We start from the raw sequence: 20795 nt of genomic DNA, 5'->3' as shown, positions 1-20795 counted from the left end.
TCATGAAAACCAAGCCTCGTAAGAGTTTTTTAACCCAGATTATTTGCTACATTCTCATATACAAAATTCTAGAGTACTGTAAAAAAGCAGTTTTAGTGGATCTAATTTATGTTGTTCTTGTATATCGCTCTTCACTCAGGCTGTATGTTTCCAGATATGGGTGAAAATATGTATAAAATTGGTTTAAAAGGAAAACATTTGTAGAACACTGTTCTATTGTAGTTAAAACAGTGAGCATCCTTCTTTGATTAGTGTTTTGTGGTTAAAGCTAAATTTAGAACTTCAAAGGCCCATAATGAGGAGCCGCACATTTAGCAGCTAACTGAAAAATGAGCTGTGAAATAGGGTGAGGAGGAGAAGCCTTGAGGACGTATTATGCCTCAGGGAGCTATAACATTTTTAATTAAGTAGCTGCAAATTTGTGATGTTTTAGGATTTGAAATTAGCTTCAAACACAAAAGCCTGGGACCACTTTCTTTTCTTTCAGACTCATGTATACTCCACAGACATTGAGTTAAACGAGGCTGTTTTCCTCTGAGAGTGTTTTCAATCTTTTTGTATTTTGTAAAAAATCTGGAAGCAACAGTTTAGCTTTGTGTTTCTCAAAGTGTCTGCTTCATGTGTTACTTCTTATCTACCAAATGAGTGTACTACTGAATGTTAAAGGAAACCTTATGTGTGAAGGACAGTTTATCTGATTCCTTTTTTTTCCTATCAATTCAGTTTGCTGCTCGTTTAGCTTTTTAACTGGATAGCCATGGCATCAGGTGCATTCCAATTGGGAAACAGCAGGAGTGCATGTCCAAGAATCACTGGGGTCAGTAAGAGACATAGAGTGCTCGTTTTTGCAGCATTTAGGCTGGTCAAGCCTGTAGCACCCAAATCCATCCTTGAAAGCCTGATTCAAAGATTCTGGACGGTTCTGTATGAAAAGATGGGAGAGGTAATGTAGGGGTACATTCTTGGGCCACACTGACTTTAGAGAATGAGTAGGCTGTGAAACACCTAGGCCTCTGTAATAGCTGAGTCTTCCTCATTTTGCCAGAAATATGGGAACAGTAAAAACAAGAAAGTGAAACATTTGAATATGGAAGGAGCTTCAGAAGTTACATGAGTAGTTGGATAGAGAGTGGGTTATACCTCCTGTATAGGCTTAGGAACCTGTAAACCACATTTGTCGGGCTGGAAGGTTTTTGGTTGCTCTGGTATAGAAAGGCCAGCTACAGACAATGCCAATTACATGTTACAATTATTCTGATGGAATCACTTTAGCTGGCTCTGCACCAAAGTAAGCAAAGAGGAGATGTAATTTCCATGTCACACACAATATTCTCCCAGGGTTCTAGATACTATTTTAAATATTGTTTTGAGTGGACCTTGCAAACCTCTGTGTATTACATATGCTGTAAAATGTCTATGCATTGAAACGTCTTCTTAAATATCTAGGACTAGATTTCTCAAGGAAGTAGCATTTTCTTTGATCTTTAATCCATATATTTAAAGCTTATTTTAATTTGTATTTTCTGCTGACAATTTTATCATAAATGCAGTTCCAGTTCCATGAAGAATTATACAATTACTAAAACGCTGGCAAGAACATAAAGATGCTGCAAAATCTTCTCTTAGTCGACTTAGTTCAAACAGTATAATGAAACAAGATTTCTCTTATTTATCTAGAGTGGCATTACATCAGATATTGTGGGGAAAATGTTGTAAAATACGAAGAAGGAATGTGGGGTAGTCCAAAAAAAGCAGACTGTCTGACCATTGCTTCCTCTTTGTTTTGGGAATGTTTTTAATCTGTTGTTGAGCAACTTTATAGCCAGTCAATGTGACGAAAACAAGGGAAAGTTGGCAGATATAAACAACATTGTTCCATTAAATATGGTGGTCTTACTTGAGGGAATTCATCATTCTCTACTTGCAATGCTTTTTTAGAAGTGGCTTGAGTATATAAATCTTCGGGGATAGTCTTGCAAAAGCTGAAAATCTGAATAATCCTTTAGGAGGTCTTGGAAAAATTTTTGACATTTTTTCTTTGGTGGGGTTTGGTTGGGTTTTTTAGGGGTTTCTTTTTTGGTTGTTCCTGTTGAAAACATACACTTGGTCTGTTTTTCTTTTAGCCTCTTTTCCCCAAGAAGAATTATGAATGCTTAACTAGCTGTGAATTCCTTAAGTACATCCTGTCTGTGAAGCAAGGGGACTGCCCAGCACCTGAGAAAGCCAGTGGTTTTGCAGCTGCCTGTGTTGAAAGCTGTGAAGCTGATATTGAATGTTCTGGAGTGAAGAAATGCTGTTCCAATGGATGTGGTCATACGTGCCAAATTCCAAAAAATCTGTACAAAGGTATGGATTATTAATATGTACTCATACTAGGCTAATAACTTCAGGCCATAATGAAGTCTCCTAGTAAACCAGGGCTTCCATTTTCTGGGAGTTTGTATGGATGGGAGGAAAAAGGAGAGATGCCTGTAGAGAGGTGGCTGACAGTGACAGGGTGGAAAGCTACAGAGAAATGTTGTTTAAATTTCTGATTTTTTTCCCCTTTGTGAAGCCCATGTCTGGAAATCTGTGGAATGTAAATGTGTGGCTATGATGAGTCATCTTAAGCAGAAGAAACTTTATCAATTAGGTGAAATCTCACTTAATTTGATGCAGATGAGAGAGAATATAGCAGGAAAATATTTAATGATAGACAGTTCAGGTCCTATTAATCAGAAAAAACATTTATGTCTATAAGGCAAGCAGATGGGACTACCAAGTAGGGACTGTGAAATAATCTGGTAAAAGAAGAAATCAACACAGAACAACATAGTGAGAGATTATAATATCGATATATATATATATATAAATTCATTATTTAAATCTAAGGCAATCTTATTCAAACATTTTTAATTGATTTGAGTCCTGAGATTTGGTGAAAAAACCTCTTCTGTGACATCCTTTGAAAAGAACATATAAGCTAAGAAATTTTTTGCTTAGACAAATTCCAGATTTTAATTTACTGGAATTTAAAAAAGCTTTATACATGGAAATATTTGAAAAATGTTCTCCTAACGCAGAAAAATAAGCATTTGTGAACAGCATATTCTTATTCCCACAGTTGGTGTTTTTGTTAGAAATCAATTCTTCTTATGTCATTGATAAAAAGTAAATATTATTCAGTAATGCACTTATTAATCAGATAGCATGGACTCTCTGTGGGAGCCTAATCAGCAGAACTCTGATCTAAGCTCCAGGCTTAGGTCCAAATCCATGCTTATTTCCATCTGTGGATGGAAATGTGATAAAACAGGTAAAGAAGATGGTGAATTTATTTTTAAGTTCATTATTTTAACTAAAATATTAGTAAATTTTTTTCAGTGTGTCCAGAAGGGAATCTCTCTTGTTTGCATGATTCTTTAGAGCAGCCCCTTTAAAACTATAAGGAATTAGTACACACCAGGAGATAGCACCTTTCAAAATGAAAGTTATTAAAATGGATCACTTATTTATTTATTTTGTCTTATTGAGACAAATGACCTGAGTGGTAAACAGGCATTCATGTTATGTATGTAATGATTTACATTACATCATGCAATGATTACATGATCAAGCTCCATGCCACAACTACAAAGCATTCCAGTAAATGTAACAACTGGAAAAGGTAAAAACAAACAAACAAATAGAGCAAGATTAAGTTCTGCTGGAGCTGACACAGCACGTGACACGATACGATACATTCTGTAACTGCACACTGGAAGGTTTCCTCTGTTTGGCCTGATTAAAAGGGAGCAGAACTAACCTTCCCTAACATCTTATCACCAATCTGCAGGAGGTGCTGGCTTGTAAGAGCATATATGTCTTGCAGAGGAAGGGCAAGCTCAATACCCTACTGCCTTCTTGCTGATGAATTCAGCTAATTAGCCTCTTCAACCTGTCTTTCTGCAACAGAAGACAAATAGAAGCGGAGCAGGCTTGCTATTCATTTCCTCCAGGGGTAAATGACCTTCCTGTCACTAAGGAAGAGCAAACTCTGCAAGCATGACTAAGATCTAGTGAATAAGTTCAGTACTTATTCTTATCATTTTGACAGCACTTACAGCTTGAAAATGAACTCAGATTGAATCTAGGAGTCTACAGAAGTTTCTATAGTTTTACTGTTGATCAGGCTCTGGAGATTAGTTACAGCAGCAGATATAAAATTCCTGTTTGATTTGCTGGATTTCCAAACTGAATTTGCTACTGAGTGCTAAAGTCCAATCCTAAAAAAAAATTCATGTAAGTACACTACCACAAGGACATATTACAAATGTTTTTGGATTAATGTAACAAGCATTTTTTCATCTCTGTTGGGAATATTACTAATTGGTTATGTAGTCTTCACATATTTATGTCCCTTTAGTGAAGATATTAAATGTTCTCTCCTAGTCTTCTGTCATTGGCCTCATCCCCCTTCTTTACACTGTCTCAACTAGTGAAGGACTTGAGAAAGTGTCTCTGCAGATCTGTGTAAAAAAAGGTAAATTGTGAAGAGAAGATTGGGACATTCAAAGGATCTGATGGTGTGGCAAGATTATGATAGGGTAACTGGGGTCAGATGGTCACCCATAAACAATGACTGTTTTCATACTTAAAGAAAAATAGTTTTGTATTATAAACATAGTGTACAGTTTTGAAAGTGTCCATCTCTGAGTCCTTGCACAATTGTGTTTACAATTGTAGTGATGCCGTGGACATACCCTTTATAAAGCCCTCCATGGAATTCTGGGGAACCAATGTTTAAGATACAGGTTTTCATGACAGACCAATGTGCACTTATTTTTCATGGCACAGAGATGGCTGTGCTGTTTGAAAGACACCTTTAGAAACATTTTTCCTGGACTTTGCTATTGCACACATACAGTGATCAGTGATTTGAATTCTTTGGTTAAGCACTGCAGACTTTGGACTAATGGAGACTTTGGAGCACTGCTGACTGAGGACTAATTTGTTCCAGCACGAAAAAAGGAGCTGACCATTTAAAATAATAAAAGGCACATTGAAGAGTAATTGGATCTTCACATCTGGATATTAAACTGATGGTGCTGGTTCTACAAAAGTATTTTCAAATGCACTTGTACTGTGCTCTCATTGTTTGCGCTTCCGCTCTCCATCTGCATGCGATTACGTAACACCGGAGAGGCCGAGATACTTGCAATCAAGTGAATCCAACTGCCCCTAATGCAAAGCAGATGGAAGTTTTCTTAACATGCAGATTGTAGGATTATTGTGTATCATAACTAAAGAAGGATTTGCAAATGTGGAAATCCAAAGTCATGTTCGTTATGTTAGACTAAGACTTCAGGCTGTTGAAGGATATCCAGGGTCTAAACTGCTGTGATAACCAAATTCAGATACTGTACTTTTTTCAGGTGGACCTTAGGTTTCTTGAAGATCTACAAGATCATTTTCATTTGCTTGGAGCTACTTGTATACTCAGATGTATAAGAAGTTCTCTTAAAATATAAAAGTTGTTCACCTGAGGAAATTTTGGTACTCAGTCATCTGTGGCAGACTGAGTAGGAAACAATTTATCTAACCAATATATACAGCTGGCCTTATGTGGACAGCCACTGAAACAACGAAATAACTAAAGTGTATATGATAACTTGCTAAGAAGGTTTGTATGTCAACATAGAAATCTTATTTGTGACATATCCTCAATTGAAAAAATCCTGCACACTCAAATATAAGTGTTCCTAACATCTGTCTAGAGAAATGTATCTTGACACTTGATTTGTTGATTTAATCAAAAGATGCCAAATTTGAAGGGTAGTTTTTTCCTTCAAGCTACTGCAGATGTTTTCAAAAAGGTGGTATTACTGGCAGTATAAAGAACAGAAATAACTGTCCTTTGGTGTCACTGTGTAATGAGAAATTACAGTAATATTTTTAGAAGATATATTTTTCTCTGAAATGCAACAGTTCGACAATATACGTTAGATCTGTCTATTCCAAGATGTCTTGGAATTACCTTTCCTAGCTTTCAGAGAGCAGTACATTAGGCAGTACAGCTGCAGCATGTGAGTCAATAAGATCATGCAGCCACAGAGAAGCAAACAGCTTTCTTAAGTACATCAGACTAATGTAAGATGTATGAAATAATCACGCTTCACTGGTCTGTGCTGCTAAGAGCTTGGACACAGTCTGCATCCAGTTTTAGGCTTGACTTTGGAGAAGGGCTGTTGGGCAACTGGAGAGTCTCCAGAGACAACTGCAAGAGTGAACAGAGGTCTGGGAACACTGATTTTAAAGGGAAATAGAGTGCACTGTGGTTATTAGACTGAAGAAGAAAACATTCAGAAGCATAATAACAGTCTTGCAGTACATGAAAAGCTTCTTCACAGATAAAAGAAAGAATCTGTTCCCCATGATCCATGAACAACTTGGACTGGTATTGAGTTTGTGATGCAGCTGAGGAGACTAAACAAGGTAGTGAGAAAGCTTTTCGTAGCAAGGATGGATAAGTAGTGAAACAGACTACTAGGTGATGCTGTGGAAATTTTGTTATTAGATGTATTTAAGGATAAATTGGGTGAAAAACTGAACAACAGGTATAGATGATTCTGCTGGCGATCAAAGGGATCTTTGTCCCAGCTGTATTTGGGAAGTGTTTTCTGTAAAGTCAGTTTTAACTTATGACTTTCACATCCTTTAGTTTTTTAATGAAATAAAGAAATGATTTTGAAGATTTTTTTAAAAACAAAGTTTAATGTCAGCAGAGATGGGTTAGCTGTGAACACTTCTGGAACTTCCATGCTTATCATTCCTCCGTTTTGGCCTTCTCTCTGACAAACAGTCTTTTTTTTAAATTATTTTTTTATACAGCTTCATCTACAAATGGCTTAATCGTATCTTGTAAATTACTCATATATTTTTGTCTGTACAATCCCACTACAGGTGTTCCACTGAAACCCCGGAAAGAGTTAAAATTCGTAGAACATCAGTCTGGAGACCTGGAGGTGAAGTGGTCTTCAAAATTCAATATTTCTATTGAGCCTGTGATCTATGTTGTTCAGAGAAGGTGGAATCAAGGAATCCATCCAAGTGAGGATGATGCTACGAACTGGCAAACTGTGGCACAGGTCAGTTCTTTGTAAGTGACATGGATCAGAAAGTCACAAATCTCTTGAAAAATGTAGGATTAGAGACCAAAATCCATTCAAGGAAGCACATAAGAGACATAGTCTTTTTGAGGCCAGTGGGACTCATTGCACAGTGTCCGTGGCATGGCTTGGGTCTTGTCAAAAGTTAAGAAATGCAGCTGGTAAAAAGGCTATTTATCTTTGAAAAAAACCCAAACCAAACCAAAAAAAAGAGTGAAAAAAAAAGACTAAAACCTTTATTGTTTGTAAAGTTGTTTTTTTCAGGTGTGACCCTCTCCAACTCAGTAGAGTCTATGATGTCATGCTCTTATCACTCAGTGCAGTCCGGACTGAAAATGCAAGATTCATGAGCAAATGTTTCTTAATGAGAAGCAGCCAACAGAGCATGAATTTTCACTTAGTTCCTTCCCAGTTTCAATCTGTTTTTTGCCATGCTGACAGTCCACCTGTATGGCACCATTCCAATCATTTATCTTACTGCTTCACCCTCATCCCTGCTGACAGGAAAAGTAAAATGTTGATTTTGAAAAGATCTGCAAAATGTCATTATAGCGAGGAAAAAAAAGGAAAGGGAGAATAAGTAGAACCATCCGCAAAATAAAGTAAGGGATTTAAATTCCATGACAATTTGTGTTCATTCTCAATTACATTGTGTAGGAAAATGCTGTCTTACAATAATGTCAAGCTTGTGACACTGAACACTCAGAAGTGAATTTCTTACCTTCAGTGTGGTGCTAGAGGGAGCTGTCACTATGTTGGTGTCTTGCTCAGGAAAAGCCCTCTGGAGCAGACCCTGGCAGGAAACTTTGCTTGTGCAAGCCCAAGGGAGCATCTCCAAAACTGATCAAGTCGCAGTGACTCATTATCTCTCAGCTGAAGGTGCAGGTCTTGAACCTGCATTCTCCATTCCAGGAAACAACCTCCTGCCTTTGTTACAAGGAAAATACCAAGTAGCAAAAACGTGCCAGATCCAACTTATTCCTCACTGTTACCGTACCATGTGTGTGTGCCAGACTGTAGAAGCCCAGCTGTTATGGCTGGTGAATCCAGGCTGCAAAGGGAGCACAGTGCTGTGCTATTTCTCATCCCAGGAACAGACCCCATGCACATTTTTGGAAACATGAGCTATATATACTCTACAGTAGCTGAACATACATGAACCCCTGCCTTGCAGTGGATCTAGAGGAGAGAGTGTTTCAGAAACATGTTCCTGCGCAAGAGCAGTAAGAACCCTGACAGCTGCCTCTCCTGGCATCTGGTGAATGCAGGCAGAAGGATCTGAGTTAATCACTGTGGCAGGAGAAGCCTCCTCTGACTGACATCTTTCTGACAACTTCCCTGTCCCTTCTGGATCACAAGAGCCACAAATTTGATTGTGTGATGGACCCCACTGGGGATGTCAGTTCAAAGCACACTTCAGGATGCCTGACTGGCATTGTGAACTTTGTGTACCTTATGGGACATAGAGGCTGGGCACCCTTGAAGGGTGCTAGTAATCAGAATTTCTGTCTCTGTAGAGTGGTGTACCTCCATGGTGTTTGTAGTTTTAGACATCCCACCAGGCAATCAAACTCATTTGATAGAATAAATGTGATAGAATTTATTTTGTAGTATCAGCAACAAGGATGGATATCCAGTCTAACTAAAGTGACTGTGTGCACAGCCTCCAGGCTTTTCTTGTCTGTATAACTGAGATTTTTTTCTTGTATGATTCCAAAACATTGGGGTATCAGACCTTAATTATAGGCGAAGGCTGAGAAGAGCTCAGCCATTCAGCTGAGAACTCCTAGAGCATCTCAGTCCAGGGGAGATGATTCTGGCTCTTGCGTTACTCTGCAACTTAAGCCAGAGACCGTGTAAAAAGCAGTCAAAGATCAAACAGGCTGTGGATGAGGATCTGAATTTCTCTATGCGTGTCCCCATATGTAGCATAATTGTGCAAAGTTATTGTTTGCATCCTCTTACAAGAAATTTCATGATATTTTATCAGAGTTCCTCATCTAATATTTTATTTTTGTTGCCTGTCCAAGAAGAAATGGGGCTATAATTTTCAATAACTTTAAGTTGTTTAAATTTCAAAAAAACCTTGCTGTTCTCTATTGCCTTTTCAGGATCTAATTTGTAAGTAATTCCTCATGTTTCACAGAAACTTTTACTTTGTATTGAAACAATAATTTTGAAAAAACTTTTTATTATATTGTGCTGTGTTTGTTGTGTAATTTTTATGTTTTCTTTTTAAGGAAGAAGGCTCAGTCTATTTTGCTCTCCAATTATACAAGGATAGAAAACACACTGAAAACAATTTTAGTTATTTTTCACTTCAGGAGGAAGGGATATTTTTACTTTAGTATTTTTAATGCACATTTTGGGGAAAACTTGATATAAGTAACTGTTTGACTAATTTCCATTGGTTAATATAAAAACTGTGGTATCTAAGATGCTAGTTGGCCAAGTTGGCTATGATGTATGTATGGTGTCCGAAGTGTTATGTGAAATTTCCTACACTACTATAACTTAGGATTTAACCACCTGAGCAGGAACTGCTGCATTATCCTATGGGAATACTGTATGTCTTGTGAACAAACTTACCATTCCATTTGGCTCTAATTCTCTCTAAAAATAGTAGTATTACTGCTTACATTGGAAATTCAGGTATTTAATCATATTAATATAATGTCATTAAGTTAATTAAAATATGGCAGATCAGTTCTTTTCAGACAGAACACATTCCATTGTGTGAATGGATGTCATGTATACACACACAGACATATCTATATACATATGGGCACAGTGTTGTGAGTACATTTATTAGTACAGTTCAATGCTGAAACAAATAAGGGAGAGTATTTACTGATATCTTGATTTTGACAGTCCTTAGTGCTCCACCTTGCAATTGTCTAAACTCTGTGGACAGCTAATCTTTTTCAAAACTTAAAGTTTCTGAAACACCTAAAGTTCTGTTTCTGAGGATCACAAGAAAGTTCTCAGCCCGTGACAGTGAGAAATACCTGCTGGAGCTAATCACCAGTCCTGTACACTAAAGGTTTCTTCACCCATGTCCCAGGAGGGGCTTTGGTAAGCAGTCTTAGAGAGTGCCCACCTTGTGTGGGATTGCATTCACATGAAATAGGGCAGGTCTGCTCTCCTTTGATAGAGTAGTGGATACAGCACTGTCAGATTTCTTTTGTGTCAGAGGAAACATAAACTCAGCTTTTGTGATACCCTGGATGGTAACCCTTCATTCTCTGAAAGGCAAATTCTTATATCACTGTGTTGTTTCCAAAGGTGTAGAGCTGTGAACTCAGCAGGGTAAGGCTGAACTCTCCTATTTCTATTAAACCTTTGCACTACAGAAAGGAGTCCAGGATTCATAGTGGGGAAAAATAGGGAATGAGTGCAGTGAAGCAGTCCATTGATTACTGTAATCCTTGGATAGAGGAGAGTCCTCTGTAGAAGGCTTTGCTGCAAAGACTTTCGTGCACCAATTTTTTACATATATTAACCCCTTCGTAGTGTTGACACAAGAATCCCACCTGAATGGTCAGACTGCTATGCTGCTGGTTCATATATTCTGTTTCTTCTCCCTCCCAGTCCTAGTCAATCCCATCTTTCTCTTACAATAATTTTTAACTTTCAGCCTTTCTGTCTCCAAGGAACAGTTTGCGTGTAAATATATAACATGTTCTAGTTGTAAATAGCATGCACCAACCAAGGTTCTAGGGAATATTTTCCCCTGCCTCTCATACAAAGGATGGGATTGAAGATAGGTCATCTGTGCTCTGGGCAAATACTTTAATCATTATTCAGTTGTAGGAGCAGCAGAGGGAGATTTCTGCAGGTATGTTGAAGACAATAACAGATAATCCCCTTTTGAAGGACAAGGATGAGGGGACTACTTACAGGAAAGGGCTCAGGATTTAAACAGTTAAGAGCTGCTGGAAGAGGAGTAGAATTTTCAGTGCTTCCTAAATGGAGCAGCTCTAGGCAAGTCTCAGCCAGATTCTCACACGCCCAACCTGTTTCTTCTTTCTGGCCACTGGAGGTGTCCTGTTGTCCCTTGGACCTAAAATGAGCTTCTGAGAAGGAATGTCAAGCTATTATGTATATTGTCCAGGTTATGACATTAAGATTACATGCTGGTTTTATATGAAGTTGTATCCTAATGTAATTGATAGGGATCTTCCCTTGTCTTCGTTAAACTTTGTGTGATACTGAAGGTGGACATGTTGGCCAGTTATTTTGTCCAAGGACTCATTTATTATTTTATTCCAAATAAAATGCCTATTAGGATTTGAAGCTACCTTCCAAACATTCATCTTTTAAGTAAATGGGTAATGCATAGCCAAAATAAACAGTAATTATGATCCTGTAATGATTTGAGTGGTGATCTTTTCTTTCTTTGTCTTTTATTTATGATTCTTTAAAAAAAAATGCTCGCATTCAAAAAATTCAATAGAATTGTTGGGTTTTTTCTTTCATATTCAGACAGAATTTTAGGTGTGTGATGAAATTTGACCATTAGTTTTTTAGTACCACTCAGCATGGCTTTTAGTGGGTTTTAATGTGAAAGATGTTGAAAGGACTCTGAATATTATGATTGCAACCCCAAACATGCTTAAGTAGTGAGAAATAAATAAACTAAAGCAATTAAACAAAATCAAAAAAACTAGATATAGCATTAAGGTAGTGTAAGATATCTCAGTAGTACTTAGTTCTTTCTTGAAATTTATTAATTCTATATAAAGGATACTTAGAGGTGCCAAAGTAGTTTATGTCATGGGAGGGAGTTGGAGGTAGACCTCCTGCATGCCACTGAGCTTAGCAGGAGCTTGGCCAACAAAACAAATGATGGAAGTAATAGACCCAAAGCACGTTCATAACTTAAAATAATTTTGGCATTATGGATGGACAGTTTATTTGATTTTTCAGTATTTCATGGTTGCCACAGGAAACTGACACAACTGAAATACTTTCTTTTAATCAACAGAATAGCTGAGCTGATGCCAGTGACAAGCAAGATTCCTGAGCTGAGGAATTTGGGATCAAGTCTATTCAGATTAGGCTTGCCTTGTAGCAAAGTTCAGCAAATGTGTTTTTAAAAGCCCACAAAACTGTAACTAGTTATTTATTATTAGATATTGGTCCAGGTCCTGTTTTCAGTTGCAGCAGTAGCCTGAATATATCCTTGGGGTTTTTTCTGTTAATAGCAATAGTTTATATTCAGTTCACGGTTGTGTCTTATTTGTAAGTTCTTGAGTATGTGGACCTGGCTCTTGGAAAAAAATGACATTTGAGTGCTCCATAAAATGAAAATAATAACAAAAGTTGATTCAGGTAGGCTCTTTCTTCCCTGGGGGAAACCTTGGTTGGATAATTCACTCTACAGGTAACATAAAAGTTGAAAAAGGAAAGGAGATGAGGCAGGCAATGTCAGGACTGTTATCCCTGCTTAAGTTGAGAAGACAAATATGGTAGTCTGAATGGAGAAGGACTCTGAGTAGCGGCAATATATGATGGGCTCAGAGTCTACAACACTTAGCAGTCTGAGAGCAGTCAATAATACGGTTTAGAAAGGCTCCCTTTTCCTTACATTCACACACAAATGAGATACCTGTTTCCTTAAATTTTGTTTGTCACCAGATGAAGAGACTAAGTTCAGGATAGCACCTACAGATTTTATTTGTCAGGGCTCTAAAAATGCCATTGCTGGAGAGCTGAAGCAAATTCCTCAGTTTCCGGCTATCTGAATTACATCAGCAGCTGCTAGTTTCTTACACAGGTTTGAAAGGAAGCAAAAAGCAGAAATTATGTTGTGCCTTCTTTTGGGAACTTCTTGGTATCACTAAAAGTAATGTTGAATCTTATACAGGGAAGGTGGCTTCTTGAAGTTGTATAGAACAGAGCTTGTAAAAATAAATTGATATAATGGCATTTTTAATGAGCTTGCATGTTTGGTCAGTAAAGGGAATCAGTAATGATTGTGTAATATATTTAGACATATACATGACATCTGGTTCAGGTTCGTGCATTACTTTGATTAAAAAATTAAATCAAAATGTAGTAAACATGACATCCTAAAGTAAATTGAAAACTGAGTAATTGAGAGGTAATTGTAAAAGTAAAATTTCTGAGTGGATGTGTTTTTGATGAGTTCTACAAAAATGCTACATCTTCTGTACTTGGAAGTGATTCAGTGGTTACCAGGAGGCTGTGTTCAGTTCTGGTGTTTGTACCTTAGGGAAAAAAAGAAAAAATGCAAAACATAGCTCTTCAAAAGTTTAATGGGGTAAAAAAACAGAGGAAGGCAGGGCTCAGAATAAGAATGTATAAAGCACTTCCTACTGAAAAGGTTCAGAGTGTATCTATGCTTATGCCACATTTCAGTGGTTCTCTCTGCAGAATTTGGAAATTGAACTCATGACACTGGCAATCTCAGTAGGTGTTGTTGGAGAAAAGGTCAGCTCCTATGACCTGAGAAAGGTCTTCAGGGAAGAGTTAAGGCTGTAAGTGTCTTTTTGACATAAGTGCCAAAGATGTGATGAAGGCTTACATTCATTACCTGAGAATTTTGTGTTTCCTGGATTCTCACAGCAGTGGATTTCATTAAGATATTTTGGACCCCTAATTCTCTGAGGATTGAGAATTGAAGAAATCAGTCCTGTGACCTGGGGCAATGAGTTCCCTGAAACATCAACACCTGACACAGTTAGACCCTAAACACTGGTGAAGGTTGTGATAACTGCAAAACTAATTTTGTGAATTTAAAACTTCACCAGTTTTCTAAAGGCTGCGTTTTCCAGAAGAGACCTGCAATGCACTGTAAAATTGGATTTTGTTCACAGCTGTAAATGCTTTGCAGTGCAGAGTGATGGCTGGAGTCAGGTGGGGTGGTTGCATACAGCCTGTGATGCCAGTGTGTCCTCAGCCAGACTGACTGGTGTGGCACAGCAGATGGTAGGTAACCAGAACAACCAATGTAAGTGTGACATTTTCCCCACCAGACTACGGACGAGCGGGTTCGGCTGCCGGACATCCGAGCGAGCAGGTGGTACCAGTTCCGCGTGGCTGCTGTGAACGTGCACGGGACGAGGGGCTTCACAGCACCCAGCAAGCACTTCCGTTCCTCCAAAGGTGAGTTTTCCCTCAAGTGTTCTGGTACTCACCTTCCTCTCACTCACACCTGGAGCACAGCCTGATCTGCCTGCTTTTGTGGCAGAAGGTTTTTAACAGGTGGGTTCTTGAGTAGTTTTGCCATTGACTTTAGAAATGGTGTGAGATTTGTTTGAAGTCAGCAAATGAATTGAAAGTTGAAGTGTTATTATTCTTTTATAAGTAAGGGTCTCCATGAATAAAACTCCTTTGAAACATTTTCCACGTGATTGGTATGAAACTACGTGACCCTGACCATGAAACATGAAGGAACTTGGGTTTCAGTGTGTTAATCCAAGAGGTTTATCTTTTTTTCTTTTTAGTTATGAGAAATAGGTTATTATCATATGTTTAGTAGAGTACTGGAATATTTTGTTGCCTGTATCTAAACAATCGTAGCAGCATTGTTTTGATGGAACTTTGGACCCTCTTAATAAAACTTTCCCCTTGCTAGCACTAATTTTAAGTGCTTAGGAATAAAAAACGGCATAAATACAAAGCAGCATGTTTCTGTTCATTATAAAGGCATGCCTGATGATCCACAAAGTATTGTAGGAATTTTTGTTGGTAGTTCTGGTTTTGCAACTGTTTGGGTAATGAAATAACTTTGAAAACTATTTCTGTACAAGTAAATGGTAGTTGGGGGATGGATAGAAATGGTTCTCCCATCCTGTGGAGTTCCTGGCACTCTCCCTGGTGAGCTTTTGACCAACATGAAGAAAAAAATTTTCCCAGATGACTTGTAGGCGTAGTATAGGGGTTAGCACAGGACAGAAACTATTTCCATTAGACAGGTGATCTGGATGTGGTCAGTCACCCTCTCTTAAAGGCAGTTGATAATGTGGGCATAGCCAGGCCATGGCAGTTGACTTCAGTGCCGAAGAATGAGCTCCAGCACTCTTCACTCTACTGATAGAAATAGTTTCTAATAGAAAGACTTGTTATTTTAGTAGTGACAGAATCTTTACACTGATGTAACTTTGCATACTTTGAGGAATGTATTTCCTCCTCTTTCTTCTGACAGCATTCTCTTGCAGTACAGGCAGTTGCCATCTTTGGGTTCCTGTGCTGGCTTTTAGCTTGCTGTTTGGCCATAGTCAGTCCTAGAAAAAAATCGTTTTGGAGGTGTATTTATAAAGGCATGCAAGTAAGTACTTTTGCTGGTATGGAAGGTTTAATCACTTACTGAATAACTATATTATTATTATTAGCCTTAATAATTTTTTTGGTGCTCTAACCATATTTGTGGTAGGAAGGTTCGCCGGCATAGCTGTCCCATTACTTCTGTGACCACAAACCTTTTAATGTATAAAAGAAGTATTATTTTAAGAATTTATTATACTTAAGTAGCATACCATTTGAGTCACATAAAATAGTACAGTTCCTTTGGGCTGTGTTGAGCTTACTGTAAGGACTCTTCAGCAGCAGTACCTTTCTCTTTACTTCTTGAACAGCACTTCAGCAGCTACAGCAGTTGCTGAATCTGGCACCAACTTTCTTTTAAATTGAGATCACTGATGGTTGTTTTACTGAGTTTGTGAATATTTCCCAACTATTCTGCTTGAAAGCACTATTACTGCAGTTACATAAAGGTATATCATGGTAGCACTGAGGTTTTGGCTTGAACATGACATTTTCAGGCAGGACTTGTATTACTTTCAAAAAAGTTCGTCCCCTGCTGAGTGTGCTAGCCATTCTTAAAATACCATCCTTGCTAATGAATATAAGAATGTCCATGGTAAGTCATCCTGAAGGTCTCTTCAGCCCAGAACCTGACCCCAGCCAGAGGTGGGTTTCTGGATAACAGTGTAAGAGCAGGATAAGCACATAGGGGTATTTCTTCAGAATAGCCTCCAGCTGGCAGTAATTTGTGTTTCAGGAATTTGTGGTTTTGAAATCCTTACATGAGTACCAGAGTGCTCTTGTGGTCTCTGCAGCTACCCCTGAAGCACTTGCTCTCCTTGAAAACTGCTCACAGCTGTCTAGTGGAGGTGGAGAGCACTTTTAGGATTTTGTGACAAGGGCAGTGGGAGTCAGTAGTACCTCTGCATGCTCTTACCTAATAAACCAAAATTTTGATAATGGCAGAAAGTATGTAGTCAGCATTCTTCAAAAGGCTTCTGTAACTCTCAAAATAACTATTTTCAAATCTGAACTCCAGCCCTTGGCAGAGGATTGTGAATTGTCAGACAAGCAGCAGGGAGTTCAGTTAGCTATCAGCTTCATAGCCCCAGTCAGCCTAGGCTGGCAGCTCATTTGGCCATTCTAGGGGCTGTGGAACTGTCAGTGGTTGTTATAAAGATGTCGTATTTGCCAGATGAAGTGTGTAGTCACTCTAGGTGACTCATGTGAAGATGCTGACTGCTAGGTGCTGACTGCTGGGAATGATACTGGGATGCTTCGATTGGTATCTTTTAGCCTCCATGTCCCCAGGTAGGCAGTCAGAGTGGTAACAGTTACAGTGTCACATTAACATTTAATTACTACTTTGGAGCTCAGTGGGAAGTGGCAGGCCCTGCCTGGTAGAGAGGCAAGAAACTGCTGCTCAGATGTGCCTAGTTTTTTGAGTGCCAGCATCTACTGGCCCCTGCTGAGCTCCTACAGGCGCATTTAACCTCCAGTTTGGAAAAGAAAAGGGGATTTTGGCACGTCACCTTTGGAAACTTGCTGCCTTTCTGTGCTATGTTTGTGTGAAGCATGGACAGAAATTCACATCAGTGTTTGACTTCACCCTGTTGTGCCAAGACCAAGAGAAGATTATTATCTTGGTCAGGCTTAGCAGAAGGTTTCTTCAAAAATAAACCCTTTGATCAGGAAACATGACAGGAATTCTTAAGACAGTTTCTCACGCAAGATACTGAACTTTTACCAATTGCTCATAAGTTATAATGAATAGCAAATTATTTGGGTTTGTTTTTTTCTTTAAAGGAGGATAAATATGATATTTAATCTGAATCTAGGGAGAAGTATGGCACCACAAAGTCTCCGTCACTAAATATTTTAAGCTCTTAAGAGGAACGTTCAAAAACCTGCTGTAATTACTCAGAGAGAGAATTCTTGTCTGGTTACCACAATACTGTTTTATACTGTTTCGTGTCTTTGAAAGTGCAAAAAACATGATCTCTAAGTAGACACAGCAAAATAAAGTTTTGTTTTATTCAAAATGATGTTGAGTCTTCTGAGGTAATTTCCATTAACTTCTCTATCACTAAATAAAGCTCCGTATTTTCCAAAGTAATTTAATTTCCCAGTCATGAAAAAGACAAAACCAGGAAAACAAGAGTATTTCATCAAGGATTTCAACTTGCCATTCTTCATCTAGTTGTGTTTTGTGGTCTGATCTACTGCAGATTTTGATGCTCTTATACTGTGAACATTTGAGGTGAAGGTTTATTAGCTGTTTTACACTGCCTCATGTGTTCATCTATGGCATTAATTTATAAATAATAAATAAAGTGACACAGCTGAGAATTTTTGAAATATTCAAAGTTTAGTCATAGCTCTTCTTTTTTAATGCTGTTTATTTATTTTTTATAAAGGAAACGAAGGGTTTGCATGTGCTTGTCTGACATGACCCTTCACAGGGAATAAAGTGATGCTTTGTTTTGCCAAAATGAGATTCCAAAATTACGAGAAACATGGGTTGGATTATGTCTGTCTGTGGTGGAGTGGCTGGAAAATTAAGTGAGTACTACACCTAGAAAGTGGATTCTTTCGTATAAGTGGGACTGTGCACATGGACTTCTACATTGATTTTGTCAGCTAAAATTGATCAAAATTTTCTGCTATTTTGGCAGATTTTCACTTCTCTTTTCAGGGTTTTTAAATTTTGTGTGCTTTCCCTTTTATCTTTAATTGAGTGGCAACAATTTGCAATAACAGCAATAAATAAAGGTAGCTGAATACCTGAGAGAACATTTTTGATCCATAAAGATACAAATATCCTTCTCTTCATGTTTAGACTGGCTCTCTCCAAGCTGTTTCCTTTCTTCTGGAAGCAGGAGAGAACTGTTCCTACAATCCATAAATTAGTCTCCTTGGATGAAAACTACCTGTGTTTTTCTTCCAGTAAGCAGGCACTGCCTAACCTAACTGGTCAGAAGCTGCTTGGGACTAATAATACAATTTTTAATTTGTTGCGTTTGGTTCAGCATTCTTAGGCTATTTTTTTCCTAGCTTTTTATGATTTGTGATGAGAATGAACTCTCGGTAACAGGGACTTCAGTTAACTCTAGGACTCAGTGTTAGGCATTTCTCTATCATATATTACCTCACTGGTCTGTAGGTAGGTACCGTGCCATTTCCAGAGACAGGAAGATCAACACAATGAGCCCAAACCATCTGACCCTTCCTCCCCTGCTGAAGGTTTTTATCTTCACCATGAAGGCACTTGCCAGCATACACTGGATAGATTGTCAAGCAAAAGGGAGCAGACAACATTATTTTCACAGCCCATAAGTACCATGCTGGATGTGATTTCATGCATACGTTACTGAGTGTTAGAAAAACCAGAACAGACACCCACTCATGGCAATAAAATTCTTTCTGTTGCTCCTTTGAGACCAATGATTTTTTTATGCTCTTGCACAGCTGGTTTATGTGTGCCATTTCCATCGGGCAGGGCCAGTCCTCCTGCTTACGCTGTGGAACTGTTTAATGGTTGGAAACTTGTCTGTTGAGCAGCTTGAGCAGACTTTTAGAGTTGGAAGGTCTCATGTTTGAAAGATAGCAATGGGAGATCTATTTTAAGGCAGGAAAAAAGCTCCATAAAAAAGGTTTAAATTATTGTCACACTTGCTCTCACCTTTACAGCTTGAATGAGAATTCTGGTTCCGATGTCATTTTCCCCCTCTCTCATACCTATTCCAAATCATTTACTGTTTTCACTGCAGTTGCCACATTGAAAGACAAAGTGGATGCACTGCAGCAGTGTATGACGTGACTCGTGTATAGCTTGCCCACACTGTTTTTTAAGGATGCAAAAGTGTTTCCAGGTCCTATTGATTTAAAGAATTTTGGAAAATATAAACTATTACTATGTTTACAAATGTGAGTGCGGGAAGATGTGCATTGTGAAATGGTGATTATGTGAGAGTTTTCTTTCTTTCCTTTATTTACAGCAAGAAATCCTCCCTTTTGGGGACTGGAGACAGAATTTTGCTTGCGATGGCTGAGTAGCCAGCAAGACAGGAATTTAAGTCCTTTGGGTATACTCAAGCCAAACACAATCCAGACAAATGCAGTACTTACCCCATGTGCTGGAACAGCAGCTTCAGCCTTGACCTAATGAAGCTATCATTTCTAGCAGTGAGAAGCGATTTACTTGTCAGGCTGCTGAGACCAGGATTTTTTTGGAGTTGAGGACAGCTGTCTGTGCCAAATTCTAGGATATATAGAATGACTTCTATTTCATTTGCATTGTCATATAAACTGCAAAGGAAAAGCTGCAACTACCATCACTCTTTCTGCAAACCAAAGAATTTGATTTAACACTCAGATAAATTAATGTATATAAAGTTCCAGTACTTCACATTTGAAAAACTGGCAGCAGTTTCCATTGCAGTAATTTTATGTCTGTGTATCTGAATTATACATGTGGGCAGTCAGTCAAAGGGATCACAGGGATATGAAGACTAACAGTAGAATTGCTGTTAGGTTTATAGTCAGCAGAACATCACTTTAGCTTTATAGTCAGGTTAACAAACACCTTATGTGTGTAAGCTTTATGATTCAGTACCAGTTATTAGACCTTGAAGTATTTTAGCACAAGTTGTATAGTCCTTTTAATATCTACATGGACATAACACAACAGACCACCGTGTAGAAACATTACTTTTCCATTCAATAATGCAGAAAAAACCAACTAATCTGTTATCTGGTAACTGGCTGGCATGCATTATAGAGGAGAATGCTTGTAAACACATCACAGGTTTTTTGATTTTTCTGGATTCTTGTTTATTTGAGAGGCCTAAGGGATGTTGGGGTTTTTTGGGTGTTCTTTTTGAAGGTGGGGTTGGGGTTGTTTGGTTTTTCTTCCTATTAACAGAGATCACATTGTCTTACCCTGCTATTCCTTCTCACTTGTCTGCTTTGCTGGTGGAATGAAATCCTTTCAAATGAACAAACAATTAATATTCTTGGATTCTTAACTTACAAAATGATCATTCTGTCACTTGTAATAGTGATGAGTGTCACAGAAATATCTTGAAATGGATGAATAAATTATATAGTGGTATTGAAACACTTAATATGGAATGGATCCTAATCTGATATAAAATGTTCACTGAATGTCTTAATATTTCAGGTAATACACCCCAAATGCATGAAATATTTTACTGATGCATTCATACATACAGACAGGATTTTTTTCAGTTGATTAAATGCAAAACTGTAAAGTTTTGTTTATCTTTGATATTTTACATCTTTATAGCTTTTTATTTTCTTAAGCTTAGTCTACTATTTTTAATAAAGCTCTTAGAGAAAATGTGTTACTTTCAATGTCTCACCTTTTCATGTCTG

At 38.1% G+C, this 20795-nt stretch overlaps 1 protein-coding gene across 1 annotated transcript in view; it reads left to right on the top strand.

Moving 5' to 3' along the window:
• The window catches only part of ANOS1 (anosmin 1), a 126800-nt gene that overhangs the window by 64705 nt on the left and 41300 nt on the right, over positions 1–20795 (top strand). Inside the window, exons 5-7 of the mRNA XM_017736982.1 lie at positions 2124–2346; positions 6922–7106; positions 14129–14258. Of these exons, the coding sequence (XP_017592471.1) occupies positions 2124–2346; positions 6922–7106; positions 14129–14258 (538 nt within the window). The remainder of the gene's footprint in view (positions 1–2123; positions 2347–6921; positions 7107–14128; positions 14259–20795) is intronic.

The sequence above is a fragment of the Corvus brachyrhynchos genome, unplaced genomic scaffold, assembly GCF_000691975.1.
Source record: "Corvus brachyrhynchos isolate BGI_N302 unplaced genomic scaffold, ASM69197v1 scaffold83, whole genome shotgun sequence".
Lineage (NCBI taxonomy): Eukaryota > Metazoa > Chordata > Aves > Passeriformes > Corvidae > Corvus > Corvus brachyrhynchos.
This window is presented reverse-complemented; position numbering and strand designations above follow the sequence as displayed.